The sequence below is a fragment of the Cavia porcellus genome, unplaced genomic scaffold (genome assembly GCF_034190915.1).
Source record: "Cavia porcellus strain 051 isolate PalLab524CR breed Dunkin Hartley unplaced genomic scaffold, mCavPor4.1 scaffold_6, whole genome shotgun sequence".
Taxonomy (NCBI): domain Eukaryota; kingdom Metazoa; phylum Chordata; class Mammalia; order Rodentia; family Caviidae; genus Cavia; species Cavia porcellus.
Genome location: NW_026947489.1, coordinates 10480050 through 10500299, shown reverse-complemented (window position 1 = coordinate 10500299; position 20250 = coordinate 10480050). Strand labels below are relative to the sequence as shown.

Genomic DNA, 20250 nt, shown 5'->3' with positions numbered 1-20250 from the left:
AAATTCGCAATTCAAAAGATAGGAAAAAAACTTAGGCAAACAAAACAAAGGAACAAAGATAGAACAATAAAGATAAGCTTTAAAATTAGGGAAATAGAGAATAGGAAGACAATAGATTTATGGTTTTTAGAAAAAAAAATTTAGCAAACTAGACAGACTGCTAAATAATTCAGTCAAGGGAGGAGGAAGAAAACCCTAGTATAAAATGGGGAAACATCTATTAAAAAGTGGAAATTTAAAAAAATTCATGAGACTACTTTGCAACTCGTTATGCAAATAAATCTGAAAATGTAAATAAATGAAATGGATAGCTACTTAGTTAAGTAAGCTTACCAAAATGACTTAACTAGAGGTAGAACGCTTTAAAGGATCACTCTTCATAGAATAAATAGAGAAACTTTTAAAGGACTTTCCTACCACAAAAAGCACCAGGCCTAAAGAATTTAATAGGTGATATAAACCTTCAAACACCAGGTGGTTTCAATGCTACATAAATTCCTTCGGTGTATGAAAAATAAAGGTAAACATCAAATTCCCTCTCTGAAGCAAATATAACTTTGGTGCCTGAAGAAGTCTCACATACGAATATTAGCAAACAACACCAAAGTCTACTGTTGTTTCAATGTGTCCCCTAAACAGCTTGCGTCGGAAACTTACTGCCACAGTGTGGAAGACATGGGGCCTGAGAGAGGCAGAGCCTCTGCCTTCACAAGTGGATTACTGGGCTCAGCATGTGCAAGAAGGCTCACTACAAAGGGCTGAGCACTGGCCCCCTTTCTTTCCTGTCTACCTTCTGCCTTGGAATCACACAGCAAAGGCCCTCACCACCCGCCAGCTCCCGGTCTTGGACTTCCCAGTCTCCGCGACTGTGAGAAATACTTTTCTTCTTATACTTTACTTTATGCCTTTTTCCTGGTGTTTTGTTATAGCAACACAAGATGGACTTAGACATCATCATGCAAGGAGAATAATTCAAAAGACTAAGGGGGATTTATTCTAGCAGTGCAAGGTTGGCTCAATATTATAACAAAATATCACATTAAGAATCATCTAATGGTCTCCATTGATGCTGAAAAAGCCTGTGATAACATTCAACATTTATTTCTGATTTTAAAAAAACTGGTAAAACTCGAAATTGATGGATACTTCTTTACCATGGTATAAAATCTATAAGCTTTGGTTTTAAAGCCAGTATACACTAAAAGAAGACTCTGTGAGGCATATTCACTAAGAGGAGAAACAAACTAAGGATGGCTATTGTCCCTGCCACTATTCACTACTGCACAAGAGGTACGAGCCAATGCAATTAGACAAGAAAAATCAATCAGAGGCACAGAATTAGACAACACAATGCCAAATTTCTATTCAGAATGATATAATAGTATACCTTGAAAATCTGAGCGAATCAATTCATAAATTAACCCAAGCAATAAAAGAATTCAGCAAGCTAGCATGCTATGAAATTAACAGAGAAATCAATAGTTTCTATATACATGGAAATAAATCAAGCGATGTAAGAGTGAATAAATACCCATTTACACTAGTGATAATGAAAATGCTTAGATATATTCTTAATAGGAAATGTGCAAAACCTATAGCAGGAGCACTTCTAAGAGCCTGAAACATAGAAAAGTAGACACGAATGAATGGAAAGAGATCCCTGGTTCTTGGGTAGGATAACTCAGGGTCGGAAAGATGCCAGATCTTCCAAAATGTGTTTATAAATAATTTAATAAAAACACAAGCAACTTCATTATGGAGCTAGACAAGCTGGTATAGAGCATGTAGTAAAGTAAATCTCTGGAAACCTTATATTTTAGGGGAAGGAAAACCCATGAGAGAGAGGGGTATCCAGCCCTCCCTCACATTAAATCACGCTACCAAATCTCAGTCACTAAAATTGTGAGATGCTGGCAAATGAACAGACAGAGTTTATTAAAATAGAACAGAACTCCAGAAATAGTCAAGCACATAGGACATAGACGGGATCTTTAATGAAATGGTGCTAGACATTGGAGAGATCTATTTGGAAACAAAGACAACATTAGATCCATGTCTCATGCTACCTACACAAATAAACTCCAAATTTGAAAAAGAGAAAGAGAGAGACAGAGACAGACAGACAGAGAGAGAGAGAGAGAGAGAGAGAGAGACAGACAGACAGACAGACAGAGACAGACAGAGAGAGAGAGAGACAGAGAGACAGAGAATTTCTCTATAAGTTTAGTATACAGGAGAAGCACAATAAAAATGAAGGCTTGATCATGACACCATGTAAAAATGCAAATATTTTGCATGGTCAAAAATAGTAATTTAGGGGCTGGAGATTTAGCTCAGCGGCATAAGCACCTGCCTTGCAAGTGTGTGGTCGTGAGTTCAATCCCCGGTACCGATAAAAAAAAAAAATAGTAATAGTAATTTTCCTGTTTTAAAAAAATATGCCTCTAAGAGAAAACCTTTCATCTCAAAGGTGTTGGTTTAGCTTATTGTGAATGTGGTGCTATCTTACCTACACAAGCCACTTACAAAGTTTCATTTAAAAGGAGCGCAGTGGAGGGAGAGCCTCGTCTTGGGTTAGTACTGGCTCCTGCTTTTACCTTCTTTAGGTTCTTGTGGGCCTCGCTCTGGTTCCCCTGCGCCAGGTCTGCCCCGCCCAGGAGCCTGTAAGTCTCCGCCACCTCAGGACTGAAATAGCCAAATGCTTCCACTTTGGCTTCCAGGGACTCCTTTAGGATCAAGGATGCTCTCTAGGAAAGAGACAGAGAACTCTCTGGTTAGCAAGTCCAGCTGGCACGGTGGCACTGGGGAGGCTGAAGCAGGAGGAGCACTGTGAGTTCCAGGCCAGCCTGGGCTGCTTAGTGAGTTCAAGACCAGCCTGAACTATATAGTGAAACCCTCGCTTGAAAAACTGAAAAAGAACAAAGTTCAAAGCCTGATCAAACACCTGCGTCACCTAAGGCAATTAGTTAACTGCTATGTGTTTTTACTTATCAGAGGAGTGGGCTTGGTGGTCCCTTGTGGGGGCTACTTCCGTCTGGCTCAATAGTAGACACAGGTTGGGGGAAAAGAGAATGCTTTGAGAACTCTGGTGAGAAAACCTGCTTCTGAGCTGGGCACGGTGCCACACACCTATAATCCCAGCACTCTGGGAGGCTGAGGCACGGGGACGGAAAGTTTGAGCCCAGCACGGGCTACTCAGTGACTTGGCAAGACACCATCCCAAAATAAAAAATGTAACATAAAAGGACTGAGGATGTAGCTCAATGTGGAGGTCCCAGTACCATACAGATCAGCCGAATCAAACCACACCAAACAAAACAGAAAAACCCTGCTTCTGCTATTATCGGAATCATTTCGGTTGGACATTAAGAGTAACAGCTAACAGGTAAGGTGTCTTTACGTATTAGAAACTATGGTTTTGTCTGATCACATTTAATCCCCACCTTCTTTAGGTGGGTACAATTTTAATCCTCATTTGACAAAGGGGGAAACTGAGGCACATAGTAGCAATTCAGAAATTTGCTCAGAGCTGGGCAGCTCATGGATGACGGGAGGCAGAGTGAGGGCCTACCCCCAGCCAGCAATTTCAATACTTGCTAGGTCTATACTCTTCTGTGTGTGTGTGTGTGTGAGCCTTGATCCTCTTACATACGTGAACACCCAACGGGATATCCAGAGCACACTCCCAAGATGTCCATTCTCATAGAAAATAGCTTAGGAAAAAAATGTAAGCATTCCAACATGATGGGACATTTTCTTTGATTTAATCCAACCTATTTAAATCAACTTTGAATTTAGAAAAATGAGTTGGTTGGAAAACAGTATTTCTTGACATTAAGTTGTTCTCCAAAGATCACCTTCCTGTTGGCGGCAGTTTCGTGACCATGTGTGGGATGCAGTCACACTGGAGTTGTCTAAGGGCAGCCCCTGGCTCATCTCTGAGACTGTCCTTAGACCAAGCTCATGGTGGCCAACTCCCACTACACCCCACAGTGAGAGGTTTGGTGGTCACACTGCGTGGCACAGTGCTGCCACTCAGGCTCCGCACACACAGGATGGAAGAGGCTGACGCCCAGCCTGCACTGCACTCTTCAATGTACACTACAGTGGGCCGTGACCACCTGCAGAAGGGGCATAGTTTCTATTGTTGTAGGCCACTGGATGGGCTGGCATTGGCCCTAGAATGAAAATAGCCAATCTGTAAAAATGGCCCAGGGCAGCCTGGGAGGGCAAGACACATCTTTTGATCAACACCACTGATGTGCGTGACCTGGGCAAGAGTGGCATGGCACACCATCAGTGACACAGGACACCGGCTGCCTCGGAAGCATGCACCCCAGCAGGAGTGCAAACAAGAACAGGGAAGGGCACGTGGCCTGGAGTGGTCAGAGGATTCAGCCGGCCTGAAGCTGAACACACGTCTGCCATCTGCTCGTCACCCCCAACTGCTCCGAGGACACCCCACTGCCACTAAACTCAGTGTAGTCATGTGGGACCTGCACACATACATATTTACAGATATTTTCCTGCATCAAACAGGCCTCTGTGAGGAAGACTCATGGGGGGAGTCCAGGAAGAAGAATCCAGGAAGCTGGCTAGTACAGAAGGACGGCTTGGCGTCAGCTTGGACAGAGGGAGTAAGGTCTTTGCAAGAGCAATGGAAGTGGACCCTGGCCAGAAGTGGGAATTAGTGAAGACCAGGAGAGGTGTCTATCAGCAGAACCCAGATGGGGAAGGTGTTTGGGGCAATGCAGGGATTGTGATTTATCTCAGGGAAACTGAGGGCTCATTGGGATGTTTTACCAATAAATGTCCACTAGTCAGATTTACTTTTTGAAAAGATCACCATGGCTTCCATATTCACAACAAATTAGAAAAGGGCAAACATGGAGCAGGCAGCTGGGAGACAGGAGCTGCTAGAGCAGTTTAGGCAAAAGATGATGCCTGCTGGGGTAGCAGACAGAAAATGATGGATGGATTTAAGGTATGCCTGGAAACAACCGAGGAGCCGCATGGGCTGAGGCCCCATTCTTCTGGCCTGACACTCCCCACAGGACTTCCGGAGATGGGATTGTGGTGGAAATCAGAGGTCCCCAGAAGGACCCTCTCTCCTTTGGTTGTATGATCCAGAAAAATATTGAAACTTCATTTGTTATGGTGACCATAGCCTTTCTTTGGCCTGAGAAATATGGGTGTACACTACATGCCCATGTTTGTTACCTGAGAGAGGACTAGGGAAGGTCAAGGATGACCAAAAAGCTGTGTGGGTAGACAGCTATGGAAAGCAAGGGGAAAATAAATGTTCATCCCCAAGATTTGCCCTAAAGGACAGGGGAAAAATAAAAAAATAAGTAGAGGAACTCTTCAGTAGCTTTCTGGAAGCTGTTAGGCTTTTTAGGCAGTAAATTCCCATGGGTTTAATTACCAGTGAATATAAATTCTGGGTCTCGATCCTTCTTTTATAAGCCATGTAAAGCCTGTATGCATCAACGGCAAGAGAGTGGGCTGAAATCTCTGCACTGTGTCCTTCCCATTAACTATGCAAATTCACTCATTACCCAGAAGGAGGGAGAGGAATTAGATACCCTGATATCCTGTCACATTCTGTCCCAACCAGAGCTGCAGGCTGTGGTAAGCAGTTTGTCCACTGGTTTCTCAAGGTTTCTAGGTCTTTAGGATCTTTTGTAGGTAGATACATCATCTATATATATAGTCTCACAAACACTTTTCCAGTTTCCAGCAGCAAGTCCAAGGGTGCCCCCCAGCTTGCACACCAGAATCCCTCCTGTGGCTAGTACATGCACATAGTAGGTCCTTTAACAGATGGTACGGAGTGAAGGAGGGGCCCTTTGAATATCACCTATCACCTGTGTGAATAAATACACAATTGCATTCTGAATTCACGCACCTCTTTTTGTCCGGTGATTTGTAGAAAATGGCAAAATTCATCTTGAATTGCAAGAAATTTGGCTCTTCCTGCCCCTTCGGAATCCTTAAGGTGAGCCATGCTCTCTTGAAAATACTTCTCAGCCACATCTGAAGAAAAGCATGATGGTAACAATTTTGAAAACTGCTCACAGTTCTGAACTGGAAATTAAGTAACTATGCTTTTAGTGGCAGTGAGTTATTTGAAAATAACAAGCATTTGGACAAGGGAAACCAGTTAAGGAGACTGGTTTTATCAGAAAAGACTCAGAAGGATCTAACAATTTGTTGTCCCAAATTTTCAGACATTTTAGCTTCCTGGTGATACAGAAAGCAAAGCTCCTGTAAAAGGAGAAACTGTTCCCCAGATCTGATCACATTGGTAAGTTTTCATGATAATTATTTATTCATCCAATAACTGTATACCTCACTGACAAGGACTGCAATGGCCCACTTTTCTTTAGTAGACTCTATTACCTTGTTACATACTTCTGTAATAAGAAAAACCTAGAAAATATGGTTGACATGCTGCTGAGGAAAGAACCCTGAATGGTCTAAACCTATAAATATACTGGCTACGATCTGATAACAATCTTTTTAAATACATGTCAATCCTGAACGCAAGAAAAGGAAAAATTTAGGCATGACGGGGGGATGGAAAGTGAACGCAATCCATGGTAGTCAGCTTTCTGTTGGTGTAACAACTATCTGAGATGAATTGGTTTTTAAACAGGAAACGTTTATTTTGGCTCAGAGTTTTGTAGGATACATGGCATGATTGATTGGTCTCGTTGTCATTGGACCTATGGTGATGCAGTGGCTTCTTGAGGGGAATGTTTAGGGGAGTAGAGCTGCTCACCTCGTGCAGACAGAAGCAACAGAGAGTGACAGGCAGGCCAGGTTGCAGTATCGCCTTCAGGAGCCTGGCCCCAAGCCAGCCTCGCCCCATCAGTCCTGCCTCCTAAGCCTCTACTACCTCCCGGTAGCCCCACGACCCCGAATCAAGCCTTTTAACACATGGGTCTTTGGGGGACACTTAGCCAAGCTACAGCACAATAGCATTGAAAGCTGAATGCTCCATGAACTTAATAGAAAAATAATAATTTTTCTAAGTGCTAAGGTTTTCCAAGCTTGAGCAGAACTGAGACCAGCTTTGTTGGAAGACTGAATGGAGCTCCCTGCAAAAAGCCAGAGCGGCCAATGGTTTAATTCTGTGATGACGCCAATACGTCTGGCCCTTGTATAATTCCATCCCCTATGGTTATGGGGAGGATGTGTGAGTATGGTGAGAATGCCTTGCCAAGGTTTTGTTCCAGAACACTATTGGCTTTAAGACAGTGAACGATCCCTTGGGCCTGAGTCCATCACATGGACCTTCAGGAGCAGAATCTTCCTCCGGGGATGGCAGAGAAGGAAGTCAAGGAGATAATGGGGACCTCCTGACAAGAAGGAGGTCCTCCACGATGATAAGAGCCCGAGGAGAGCCAGGAGGAGCCCAGAGGGCTTCTGTCCTGCAAGGAACTGAAATCTGAAAATTACAGGAATGAGCTTAGAGAGGACACGAAGGCTGATTTCTGACCTGTATAACAATATGCATAAACAATGTTTAAACTGTAAATTTTTATGCAGCAAAACAAAACTAATCCAGTTACTGCTATGACCTGAATGTCACGACCCCCTCCAGTTCAGAGGTTGAAATGCTAACCTCCACAGTGACAGTATTGGGAGGTGAGTCTTTCAGAGGGGACTGAGTTGTAAGGGTGGAGCCATCATGAATAGGATTAGTATTCTTATGAAAGGGATCCCAGAGAGCACCCCTGCACCCCTCTGCCACATCAAAGATAGCTGTCTAGGGCCCAGCAAACAGCCTGTCACCAGATACCAAGTCTGCCAGCACCTTGATCCTGGGCATCCCAGCTTCCAGATTGAGAATTTCTGGAAGTATTTTTTATAAGTCACCTAATCCGTGACATTTAAAATGGCAGCGTGAATAGACCAAGATAGCCAGAAGTCCCTAAAATGGAAAAAAAGATGAATTGCACTCGACCGAGTTAAGACCTAACGGCAGCTAAGGGCTCCTCCCTTCCATACTGGGCTGAACAGGAGCCCTGGCTCCTTCAGAGACAGCCTCTGAGGACACAGAAACAGAATAAAACTAGGCAGAATGGCCAAAAGTCACAGAAGTCTGGGACCATCCATGTGCAGATAAGCAGCTCTACACACTTCAAGACTCTTGTGACCATGCCTGGAATTCACAAGAGAGCCCCCAGTACTAAGAAAGGATGCTGGGACATTCCCAAGTGGACACTTGGGAAATCAGTTTACTAAATCCACTGACCTGAAAGAAAACATCAGACTATGTTCTCCTACAAGGTCCAGTCCACGTGGGGTCTTAGACCCCACGTGGAATCTTCCTGCTACAAGGGCTTTGCTCCTAGGGAGGTCTCCACCCAGGGTCTGTGGCTGGACAGAGGTCAACCAAACTGGATTCCTCCTCCCTTATTTCTTAGACCAGCAGGTGGATTTCTGCAGAATTACTCAAGTATGCTCAAATTCTTTCACATGGAAAATGTTCCATCTTTTATCCATAGCTGACTCATAGGCAAAAGCATTACAGATACGAATGCTTGAACTAAGATTACCTTCGTTTAACTTAATAACCTGAAGATGGTGAATGCTGGGGATGAGGCATTTATTTTGCTGAGTCTAAAAACATTACGGAGCTGAGTACTCTATGTCTAAAGTGACTGCGGAAATTCGGAGTGGGTATTGTTGCTCTTTTAGTTTTCTGGCTGAATGAGAATTAACTAAAGAATACAACCCAGCCCTTCTTTAAGAGTAAAGAGCTTTCCACGTCCCAGCCTCATTGCCCTGGAGATGAACTCTTTCTGTGAAGGCAGCAGATGAAGAGGGTGTGGGAAGGAGCTGGGACTAAACTCACAGCGAGACTCAGACCCTGACATTGGCTGAAGTGGTATTGCCCACGCGCCGGGAAGGGTGGAGACCAAAAACCTGGAGGCTTTTCCTTCCTTTCCATCTCCCGGGCACAGAGGACACAGCTGCACTGGACAACTTTCTACTTTTGCTTTTTTTGCAATGGTTTCCCCACTTCCCGGTTTCCCTTCCCCAGCCCTGTTATCACGGGCTGAACAACTGCCCCTAAAGTAGGCTCTAAGCCTGAGCTAGGCACGCTGCTTTCCCTCAGTGCAGCTCACTGCAAGAATGGAAGCTGCTGGGTCTAATTCAAATAAAAGTGCAAATGGCTCACAACCTCAGACTCAGAGACTGAGTCATATTTTCCAAAGAGGATGCTCGTTAGTGCGTAGGACTCTCTGGCAGAGGGAGTGGGAGAGGGAGGAAGGAATCTATCACTGCATGAAGGCAGAGTAGCTCATGGGGGTGTGGTGGGCAGGTGGGCACTGGCCCCGCCTGGCAATCTGTCTTCTAGGACCAGGCTCCTCTGATCTTAATTTCTTTTCTCCTTTCCTGGGTCCCCAGCTTCTCCAGAGTTCCCTGATTTTTTCCATTTCCGTTCCTGGAGTTCTGTCAAATGCAGACAATGAGGCTAGGGGAAAGGATTTCCCTGACAGCTGCTGTCACACGCAAGTGACCACACATCAGACATTGGAAACTCAGGTCAGGACACTCCTATGTTAAGACAACCTGGAGCATGAGAACCAAGGTAGGTCTCAAGTGGCCACAGTGGTCTCCACCTCTGCCCATAAATCTGAAAACACTTTGATTTTTATCTGGGATACAGAAACTCCTGACTTACCGCCTCCTATCTCTCCAGCTCCCCAAAATAATTTTATGAACTATTCTCTAATGACCAGGCTCTGAAGGGACAGCACATGGGGTCCCAGCTTCATGGCAAAGAAGTCATTTCATTCAACAGAATGTACTACGCTGTGGGTGGGCATCCCAGGTCCATCTGGGACAAGGCACAAGATTTAGAGAGACAGGAAGTCACAGCCATTCGGGTGAAAAGCTGCCTCCTGACATGGCCCTGTGCCCTGAAGCTGGGTGTGGGTTCAGTGCACTTGCACACAGCCACCCCGAACTTTAAAAGCAATTCTACAGTCCCTGGCAACCTCAGGCTGGTGGCCTGGGCAAAAGATGAGGTCCCTTTCTGAAGCACAGGAGCCTGAATCTACTGTGGTGGCTGAGGTATTCCAAGGCCACAAATCTCTTCCAGTTTGTATGCTAACTGAATGTTTAGCTTCTCTATGAGTGGCGGGGAGGGGAGCGTGGCTCCATGGGCAGGGGAATTTGGTCCATAGACAGCTCTGTCTGGGGTCCAGAGCCATGTCCTTTCCAGACAGACTGGACTTAGAGATGTTTGATCATAAGCCAAAGAAAACAAGGCTTCATTCAAAGCGCAAGAGGTATACAGGATTGCAAGGTGGCTCACTGGAGGTCAGGCTTTTAATTAAAGTAAATTCCAGTCACCAGGGGCTCATTTTCCTGAGGCTGTCCTGAGGCAGAAGCTGGAACGCAAGGACAGCATTCATTATGAAGGAGCCCTCCTGTATTGTGTGATAATTATCTTTTGCCTTAGAAAATAACCTTTATGACTGCAAAGAACTCCAGGAAATTTGAAAATGAAGTCTTGAGCATCCTGGCCTGGCAGTCACCCAGGAAACAAAATGAACCTGGTTAGACTCTGGAGGTAGGAGGCCCACTGCCTGAGGCTGTCCACTCACTGCTAGGGGTCCTGGGAAGCCTGAGGACATGCGGCCAGCACTCTCTCTCTCCACACTGTAGACCCTCGCCTGGGACATGCTTCTGGGAGGGGCAGGGCTGCTGCCACTCGCTGTGTGATGTGAAGAAGTCTCTGACTGTCTGAGGTTGGGGGCGTTGTACATCAGGAAAGGGAGGTGACCACAAGGGCAGCAGGACTTTGGCGGCTCACAGGGTACAACGGTGCCAACTGCCCGCACAGGGCTTGTCTCCAGGGCTCGATGGTGATCACCAAGAAGCCCACCAGGCTTCCCCTCTCCACTTCTCCCGAGAGTCCCACTCAGGGCCACCCAGGGAGGGTCCCTTAAGCTTCCGGCAGCCTCAGGTCTATGGCTCCAGTAATCTGTCTTGGAGAAGTCTACACATTTTCCATAAAACCTTGAAAGCCTTCCTGAGACCACGTCAGGGCATAAATAACTCAGGCTTTTCTGAGTTCTGAACACACATTATAAGCCAGCATCAGGGAGGAAGGCAGAAACCCTGTGGAAGTGGCCATCACAAGCACCCTCACACTTGTCCTCCCTCAGAGGGACATGGCAGGGCCGCAAGGCCTCCCTTCACACACAGTGAGGAGGCAGGTGGTGTCCTGGGGAAGAACAGACAGCAGCACAGAGGCCACGTTAGGGGCAGGCCTGTTTCTCCTCTGTGAACCGAGGCTCTCCCTAACCCGCCTGGCTTCAGTGGCTTCTTGGCTCTCTGTGCCTCTGGGGACTCTGAGTCTCTGGGGACTGAAAGCCGTGGCACCTACTGTGTGACGATGGCTGTGTTTCTAGGGTGTAGTCAGCATACCGTACCTGCTCATTGCTTTCCTCTAATTTGCTGAGTGACCCCCTCCTCACACTGTAATCTCCTAGATGCGATGATTGTAAGGTGACTTCCAGAAGTTTCCGAGAGGCCATCTCTCCGATGCTGGTGGAATCCACCAGAGCCTTCTGTTTCCTTCCCCTCTCACATGCTCCCCACAGGGCTCAGAGCAGGCCTGGTCGTGGCCAGCCGCTTGGCGAGCTCCACAGCTCAGGCTGACTGGTATTTTACACTAAGAAATGGGCCCTGGGTTTGGGCTGAGGAAGGAAGATGGGGAGAAGGGAATGAAGACGAAAGGAGACAGGGAGTGTGGGGCCCGTGGTGGCTTCCTGCACTTGCCCCAGCAGGCCTGTGCCACAGCCCCGGGGTGAAGGCCTCAGCGCGAGGCAGCACAGGTGGCTGAGAAGGGCAGGGAAGGTGAAGGGGACACAGGCTGCCCCAGGAGCCCACAGGATCACTCCCGTGAATACCAGGGTCCTTCTGGGTCCACAGATCTCACACAGGGCCAGAGGAGCATCCGTTACCCAGAGAGCAGAGCCTGGGGTAGGGATGAGAGGGGGCCCAATATGGGTCCAAATAAGACGTCAGGACGTGGGCAGAGGTTGAGAAAAGGGAGGAACTCGTAAGGGGACATAAAACAAGGAGAGGGGACGTAGTGAGGTGCAGCTTCAGTTGCTTGTTCATGCCAACTGTGGAAAGTGTGGGGAGAGGACGGGTGGAGGCCACAGGGATTATACATTCACCACAGGGACTGTGGGTGGGGAGTCCACCTGGACAGGGAGCCCTGTCCTCCACCCCACGTACGTTCTGTCTGCTGCCACTGAACCAGCAGAACTCCCCAGGCCACTGGAGCCCGCGCAGAGGGGGCCACTTCCAAACAAGGCCGCCAGCACTCAGTGGGCTCTGCTGCCCAAGGCTTAGACTGCAATGTATTTGGAACCTGGCCATTTCATTTTAATAGCCTTTTGGAGAAGAGTTATAAACACAAGGCCAAGGCCCGGAGCCTCGGCCCGGCTGAGAGATCTTTTAATACCAAGTTTGTCTATGGCTGCTCCGGGAAGCTGGCCAGGCTCAGGTTAGTGACATTCGAGGAGCCTGAATTGGGAATCTTTATCCAGCCACGATCCTCCCTGACTTCTAGGGCAGTCTCCTCTGCACGAGGAATGCAGGGGAGGCAAAGGGATTGGCTGGAGCACGCAGCCAGAGATGCTTGCTTCTGGGCCAGAGACGCTGCCTTTGTTGGCGGGCAATGCCTTCCATGGGCATCCAGCTAGCAAGCCCGCTATGGTGGTCTGCACATGGGAAATCCTCCTCTCACAGAATTTTCTTCTTTCCCTCTTCCCTTCCTCCCCACCCTCCTTCTTCTTCCTCTTTTCAACAAAACTCAAAAGCTTTGTTCTTTTGCAGACAGGTTTAAACACAGGAAAGCAGAGCTCAGAATCTTCCCTCATTCCTCAGAAGACTATGTCAATGGGGATCTGGCCTGGACATCCAACCGACAAGTGCCCCAAATCTGGGTCGGGTCAGGCGGTCCTGTGCGGGTGACAGGTACTGGAGATTTGGTCTCCCTTTAATTGTTAGTCAAAGTTTCACGCTGTCTTCCTTTCTTTCTCCCTGCTGGAGGCCGCAGAGGCCTGGAGCCTTGGATAAGTCACTCTCATTCTGCAGGGGACAGCGGAGAGATGACAGGACAGAGAAGGGAACGGGCCACCAAAGCTCTCTCCACAGCCGCGGGCTGGGTGGAGTCTGCCTCCTTCCAGGGAAGCTGATTGCTCTTGCACCACCCAGGCCACAGTGGCTCTGCCCATGCCACCCTCAGGCACATGCAGGGCAGACCAGTGACAAAACCTGAAAGTGGATATGCAGGCCTTGCCTGTCCCTTATCCAGCTCCGCCCATTTGCCACTGTCCGGGATCTGACAGCAGCGGATCTCACACTGGCACATACAGTGGCAACAGCATGAGGGGTTTCCTTGTTTTATTCTCCCGCTCCGGTGAGTCACGCAGGGTGAGAGGTGGCACTCCTTTCTGCACCTGCTCTGGGGCTTCAGGTTGCTGCCAGTCAATCAGCAACAATTTCTATCCCGCTGCTCCTCTGCCCAGCTCCCACTCATCCTGAAGGCTTTGGTACACTTTCTCCCCAATGGCACGAAGGTGATACGCATTTCCAGTGTCTTCTGGTCAATAGTCTGAAGACTGATCAGGACTTTTTCCGTTTAGGGAGGACCAGTGAGTAAGAAGACAGATGCTCCTCTAGTTTGACAGAACTTTCTGGTAGGAAGAGCTGGTGTGTGAACTCCTTCGGGAGGTGTTCTGCTTCTGAGCGTCATTCACAGGATTACCTGAGCCATTTAGAGAAAGTACCAGTGACTGAAGGCTAACAGGAGCCAACCGCTGCTAGTGGAGTCCTGGTGGTTGTGGTTCCCTAAGTCACCCGCTGCCTGCGCTGCTATGGTGGACTGATAACTGGCGGTAGACTTGTATCACCCGCTGAACTCAGTCAGTGGTGCCGAGTGTGGAAGGCCCCCCTGAGCACTGCTGCCAGCATAAAAAGAACTAGAGAGGAAGGAGTGGTGGTGTTGGTTCTCCTGCTGCCGTTGGTTCTCCTGGAGGAGCTTTCGAGCTTCTTTCCTGATATGAACTTGGCTGTTTAAGAGAGGATCTCGGGACTTTGCTGCTCCTGAGAATGGCTGTGGTTCACTCGGGGGAGCTCTGGTCATTTCTTGGCTCTGGAGGGCAGGATGTATGTTGCTCAGTCTCTGGGAGAAGCTTGTCACACGGCTTCCTGATATGAACTTGGCTGTTCTCATTACTGGAGGAGCTCAGGACCTCACTGTCACTGAGGATGCCTATGTGTTTTTCTTTTTTTTATCGGTACCAGGGATTGAACTCACAACCACAGACTTGCAAGGCAGGTACTTATGCCACTGAGCTAAATCCCCCACCCTGAGGATTCCTATAATCCTTTTATGGGGAGCACTGGTCCTTACCTTGAGCTCGCTTCCTGACTCCAGTACAGATCTCTCAGCCTGCTGGTACAGATCCTTCAACCCACTGGCGTAGATTTTCTAGCTTCCTCTGACCTTTGGGCCTTCCCAGATCCTTGATGCAGACTTGCAGGAGACACTGTCATGGGCTCTTGGCCCCTAGTTCGACTCAGGGAGGGCATTCTAATGGGCTCGAGAACTCATGTAGGATGTTGCCGTGGGATCCAGGTCCTCAGCTGGATTCTTTGAGTCTTCAGTGGACAGATTTCCTGCACTTCTTATGTTTAACTCTTTAGTTGTTTATTATAAAATAACTCTGTAATTATATGTCCCATATGTAATTTTCCTTGCAATCTCTGACTACAACAGCTGCCAAGTAACCCTCCCTCTTCAAGTGGAAGCCACCCCTCTTTCTCATCTGTGAGGCTATCAGTTTCAGCTTTCTGCTCCCAGGAGACAATGCCCTGACTGTCCCATGGGTTTTCTGGGTACAGGTCCCCAAATGCCCTGAGTGGCATCAGAGACTTGGGCCAAGGGTGGGCCTGAGATCTGCTCAGACTTCTGGCTAGGGGCTTCCCAGTGGCTCTCCAAACTCTTCTCTCTGGGCTGCCCCAAATGCCTTGTTGACCCAGAGCCTAAGTGCTCAGGAGTAGGGCAGGAGAGGGACACATGCAGGTCCAGTCCCTCAGAGCTCACACAGCAAGGAGCAGCCGCTGGGATGACTTCCTGGACCCCGTCTCTCCCACTCACGGTGTGGATAACAGCTGCACAGGATCCGGTCCCCCCTGAGTTGCTGGACAAAGATAAGTTCCCAACTGTCTCATTTCTTTTCCTTGGGCCTCTGGCAAAACTACCTATGTCTCAGTGGCTCAATTTCTCCATCTAAAATCTAGGGATAATTAATACCCATCTCGGAATCTTTTAAGATTTATGAGTTAACAAATGTAGCATGGCTGAAAACCATGGCCAGTACACTTTATACAAGCATTAGTCATTACTATGTGAGGACATTGCATTCTCAGGGAACATTTTTTTGTATCAAGTAGGTACTTTTTTCAGTTCCAATTTTTCAGGGTGACGATACCTGCACCATTTTTAGACTGGAAAGCTTACAAAACATGCTTCCTGATTATGTAAACCACATGGCCTGACTTCACAGTAATGAAGTCAGTTATAAGCAAGCATCTTAGATCATGATTTCCACTGGCCCTAACCCAAGTCCTATAGGCTATGAGTGACGAGCACATGGACAGAAGATGGTCTTCTGGCTGCGCCCTCTCTGTGGGTTTGGATTCTCGCAGGAAGAGATCTTCCTCTCCCACATCCCATCATCTTCAATGTTTAGAACCTTTCGTTTGTCTTAATCTGTTACCCCCACCCACAAAACATGAACATATCTGATAATCACTCCTTGGCATTCCTGCTAAGTCTGAAGTTATGGATACAACTGCACGCTTGCCATGACGCACTCAGAACCTTAAACATATTGGAGACAGTTATCACCAATTAAAATTTGGCGATTTCCCATGAAAACGCAGATTTCTGCCTTTGCTTGTAACTAGCAGAGTAAGCTAGTGTGAGCCGGTTCGCCACACAGAGCAGTGGGCTGGGGAGCGCAGCCCTCTATGGGCTTCTCTAGGCTGCCACGTCTTGCCTCCCCAGGTGGTCTCTCTCAGTCCACAGCCCAAGTTAGCTGCCTTTTCTAACTATACTTGCTACTGCTGCTGCTTCCTAATAATAAGATGTCTTGCGCCCATCTCTCACCTGATCCCTGTAGACATTTGGATTTGTGACTTCTGCTATATCAGAGGCTTCCATCCACATGCATTTGCATTTTAGGTGTTTTAGGAAGATTGCTGTGGAGTGGATAGTTCCCTGATTAAAGGAATTCTGGCACCAAGACGCTATCACAATGCTGACCCTTTGATGGTTCGGGAAGTGAATTTGATTGCTATATGTGGAATGTTCCAGGGAAGGAGGACTACATAAATCACCTGCCCCGCTGCTCTCCAGCCCCACTCAGCTTCCTCCAGAGCTGAAGAGGTGCTCCAAACTCTACGAGACTAGAACGAGGCACCCATAAAGTGGAATGGACAGGTGGATGAATGCGGGACCTTTTCTTCAGCTCCTCCATGGATGGGAGGCTGCCTGCCTGGCCCATGGGTCTGCTCCAGCTAGGCTGTGCCTTTCACAGGAAGTGAAACCTTAGCCTCCTAGCCCATCTCCTACTTCCCAAATCAGCCCCAAGCCTTCCACACATTGATTTTATGCTTTCTGGCATACTAGAACTTATTTTACTTGGTGCATAATTATTTTTATCTTCTATCTTGGAATATGTCCTGAGGTCTTTGTGAGTTATAGTCCATTTCTGAATATTCTGATCCAAACAGCAACAATATCACTTGAATGTTTCCTGTCAGTCGAGACACATCATATACTCTGGGTTTGGGTTGGTGCAGTAAAGAATTCCCAAAGCTTAGGATTTTACCTCCTAGGCAGGAGCAAGAAAAACCAAGAAGCAACTTCCCTTTGGTATCCCAAAACCTTGTAAGTTTGTCCTGATTGAAAGCTCAGCTCTGAGGGTCTGGAGGTCAGAGCTGCTGTTGTGGTAGCTCCACGACAATCTTTAAACACAGACACCTTTGAAAGCAGGGATTTCCCTGTGAGCTCAGGGATGACTACTCAGAGCTCTGTGCTTATATAGTGCATGGCTGCACTGAAGAGGAAAGGGGTGGACAGAGGCTACTGGACTAGAAATAGGAGAGAAGCCCAGTGAAATCCCACAGGACAGGGAAGGCTCACTGCACTGCAGGGCCAGGCACAGCTCCATACACCCAAGCACAAGAGTGAGGGACAGGAGCAGGGCTCACCGTGGTGTTCTGGCCTCCCGGAAGTGACAGCAGCATGGGCAACCAGGTGGGCAGAGTCTGCGGCCTCCTCCTGAGAGGGGTCTCTCCCCAGGACGATGGCATGAGCCTGTCACCATAGAAAGAAGAAACAAGTTGTCTATAGATCGGCAGCAGCAGTAGGAATTAACCATCCTTCCAGTGATAAGGCCAAGGAACCTTCCAGTGCACCTAAAGAAATGATGGATGTGAGTGTAATCGATTCTTGGAAGAGCCGGGTTTTAAAAGCACTGAGTGCCAGAAGGATGCTGCTGGACTGTGAGTCCACCTGGCTCTGCGCTATGGTTGGGGCCTGTCATTAAGTAAATCATTTAGAGGTTTAGGGTCATTGTAAGTCAGCAAACGGTAGGCAAGTTTCCAAAAATAAAAGGCATCAGTGTGAGCAGAAGTGGGCAGGCCCAGCTCCTGACCTGCTGCTCAGCCCAGAGTGGGATCATGCAGGGCTCAGCAGGGGTCATGCACAGGCAGGGCTGATGCCCCAGGGCTGACCTGGACGGCCACTGGCTTGCAGCCTAGGAACTGGCCAACAACGGGAGCTGTCGGCTTGGTGTGGAAAACTGAGCTCCTAGGAAACAAAGCCTACTTAAAAATATTTTAAGGAAAAAAAAAAAAAAACTGTGATCCTATGAACATAGACTATAGAACATAGACATAGAACATAGATCATTTCAAATAAAATATAAACCACATCTCTCCAGATAAAAAGCCAGAGTTCTTCTTCATCTCCTTGTCAGTATTCAGAGCCTGAAAGACACTCGCACCATGTTTCCATCTGTCCCAACCATGTCACGATGTGGTGCCTTGGCACAAGCCCAGAAGCAGCCAGCCCTCCCCATTGTGCACTGACACCTGCAACTTCTTCAGCCAAAATAAACTTTTTTCTCTTTTTCAGTTGATTTATCTCAGGTATTTGACACAGCAATGGAAAGCCAAGCAAAGGGAAAGGCCAAGATTTCTCACAGCCAATAAGGGACGGGAGATGCACTTCGAATTCTGCTTCGAGGGTCAGGTCTTGAATTCTGCCCTCCTCCTGCCCCCAGCCCATGATCAGATGTCACTAACTGATGCCAGGACATCCCCAGAAGCACCTCAGTTCCGTCTCCAGGGGCTGGGCCTGATCCGTGGCGCTGGTGTAGGAGACAAAGTCACCCCAGCCTGTCTGCACCGAGTCTGCAACCTCGCAGGCTGCTGCCTACTCCTCTCATGGTCCCTGAAGGCATTCATGAAACTGTAATTGTGGTGGCGGCACCCTCTGACGCCAGACAGTCACCCCATTTGTCACGTGTTCAAATCTCAGCCACTAGCTTAGACTATCCGAAGTAGGGGCTTCTCCAAATTGAGATCTCTGGCAGTAACTTTTATTGCTGTGTGAGAACAGTCAGATTTCTTACTCATAAATGCTAACAAGCACCCTTTGCTGCAAAATGATTTTTTTCATAAGTGGACAGAAGGAACAAGTATGTGATTTTGGTGGCCCTGGATTAGTCCCTGATCTTGCTGTGGCATGAAAGGTCCAATCTTAAACTCTGACGTGAAGTAGTTTTTCAGATAAGAGGTGCTTGGGAATGTAATTTCATGTATGTACCAACTATAGGGATCAAGGAGCAGGTCAGAATATCACATGTTCCATGTTTGGGGAAGAGATAAAGGAGCAGAAACATCTTTACTCCCTTAGCTGCAAACCAAGTCCTGCTTACCTTGTGTTTCCCTGGGTTATTTATCTCGACAATCCATTCTTTGAAGGAACCAGAGGCTCCCTGGGACTGTTACAAAGCCTGGATGCAAGCTGTTTTAGATTGATTAAAACTCAGGTTCAAAGAAGATTTTTCTATTTTCTATTTCACTTCTACTTGGTATTATAATTCAAGGAAATGTAATGAATGTGTCTATCAAAACTACTTTCAAAGCTGGGCATGGTGGCTCATGCCTGTAATCCCAGCACTTGGGAGGCTGAGGTAGGAGGATCGTTGCGAGTTCGAGACCAGCCTGGGTTACAAAGCGAGTTCAAGGCCAGCCTGAACTGCACAGCGAGACCCTGTCTCAAAAAAAAAAAAAAAAAAAAAAAAAAAAAAAAGAATTAAAAAAAAAAAAAAAGCTACTTTCAAATGGGTAATTACATGTTCAGAAAGTATCACAAGTTGATTTTTGCCTTGGAGACAGAAAGTGATCCTTTTGCAATACAGGCAAAAATAAAAAAATCTCACAATATCACAGCATCGAGAACATGGGCTCTGAAAGCTGGAGGAGGTCCGAATTTGTCACAATTTTCACGACCTCAACACTTTTTGATGTGAGGTTGAAATACTGTATGAGCAAACATTTATTATTCATTGTTTATTCCAGAAACTGAGCCCTCATCTAGTTTACTATTTGATATTCATGATGCTTTTTAAAACCATACACTGGAGGAGGAGAAGGAAGGGGAGGGTACCCAGGATACCTAAGACATGCCAAACTAGCTTCTCATTTATTCAGTAAAATTGTATTTGACTCAGTGGAATTTAATTCATTCCCATTTGATCCAATGCATTTTAACTTTTGAATACTTTTTCAATATCTGATATTGTGTCAACACTAGGAATTCACACATACAGGGACTTCAGCTTCAAAGGAGATCACAGGTGAACCACCGAAAAGTGGGGGAGGTTCATTTTATGGGGACACGCAGACACTGCCCCTAGCTGTGCATTAGTGCTGGCAGGTGCACTTCTCCTGTTCTCATTTCCAGTGATTTAGCACCCAGGAGACTGACCTGTGCCTGTCAGGCAAAGAAAAGGACTGTGCGCCTGTACAGGCTAATGGATAAAAAAGGGTCAATAACATAACCGCGTGTTCAGATGAAACCCAGTGAAGAGAGCTCAGGGACCCAAGAAAAGAGGCTTCGAGCAA

At 47.2% G+C, this 20250-nt stretch overlaps 1 protein-coding gene across 7 annotated transcripts in view; it reads right to left on the bottom strand.

Moving 5' to 3' along the window:
* Positions 1-20250, bottom strand: part of Ttc23 (tetratricopeptide repeat domain 23) — an 85425-nt gene that overhangs the window by 12760 nt on the left and 52415 nt on the right. For 5 of the 7 annotated variants that reach the window (XM_063249953.1, XM_063249951.1, XM_063249952.1 and 2 more), the window contains exons 7-9: positions 17326-17431; positions 5909-6036; positions 2598-2747 (exon numbers count right to left, since the gene is read on the bottom strand). In XM_063249953.1, coding sequence (XP_063106023.1) covers positions 2598-2747; positions 5909-6036; positions 17326-17431 — 384 coding nt within the window. Of the gene's footprint in view, positions 1-2526; positions 2748-5908; positions 6037-17325; positions 17432-20250 lie in introns of all 7 variants that reach the window. The other 2 variants (XM_063249950.1, XM_063249955.1) reach the window with 2 other exon arrangements.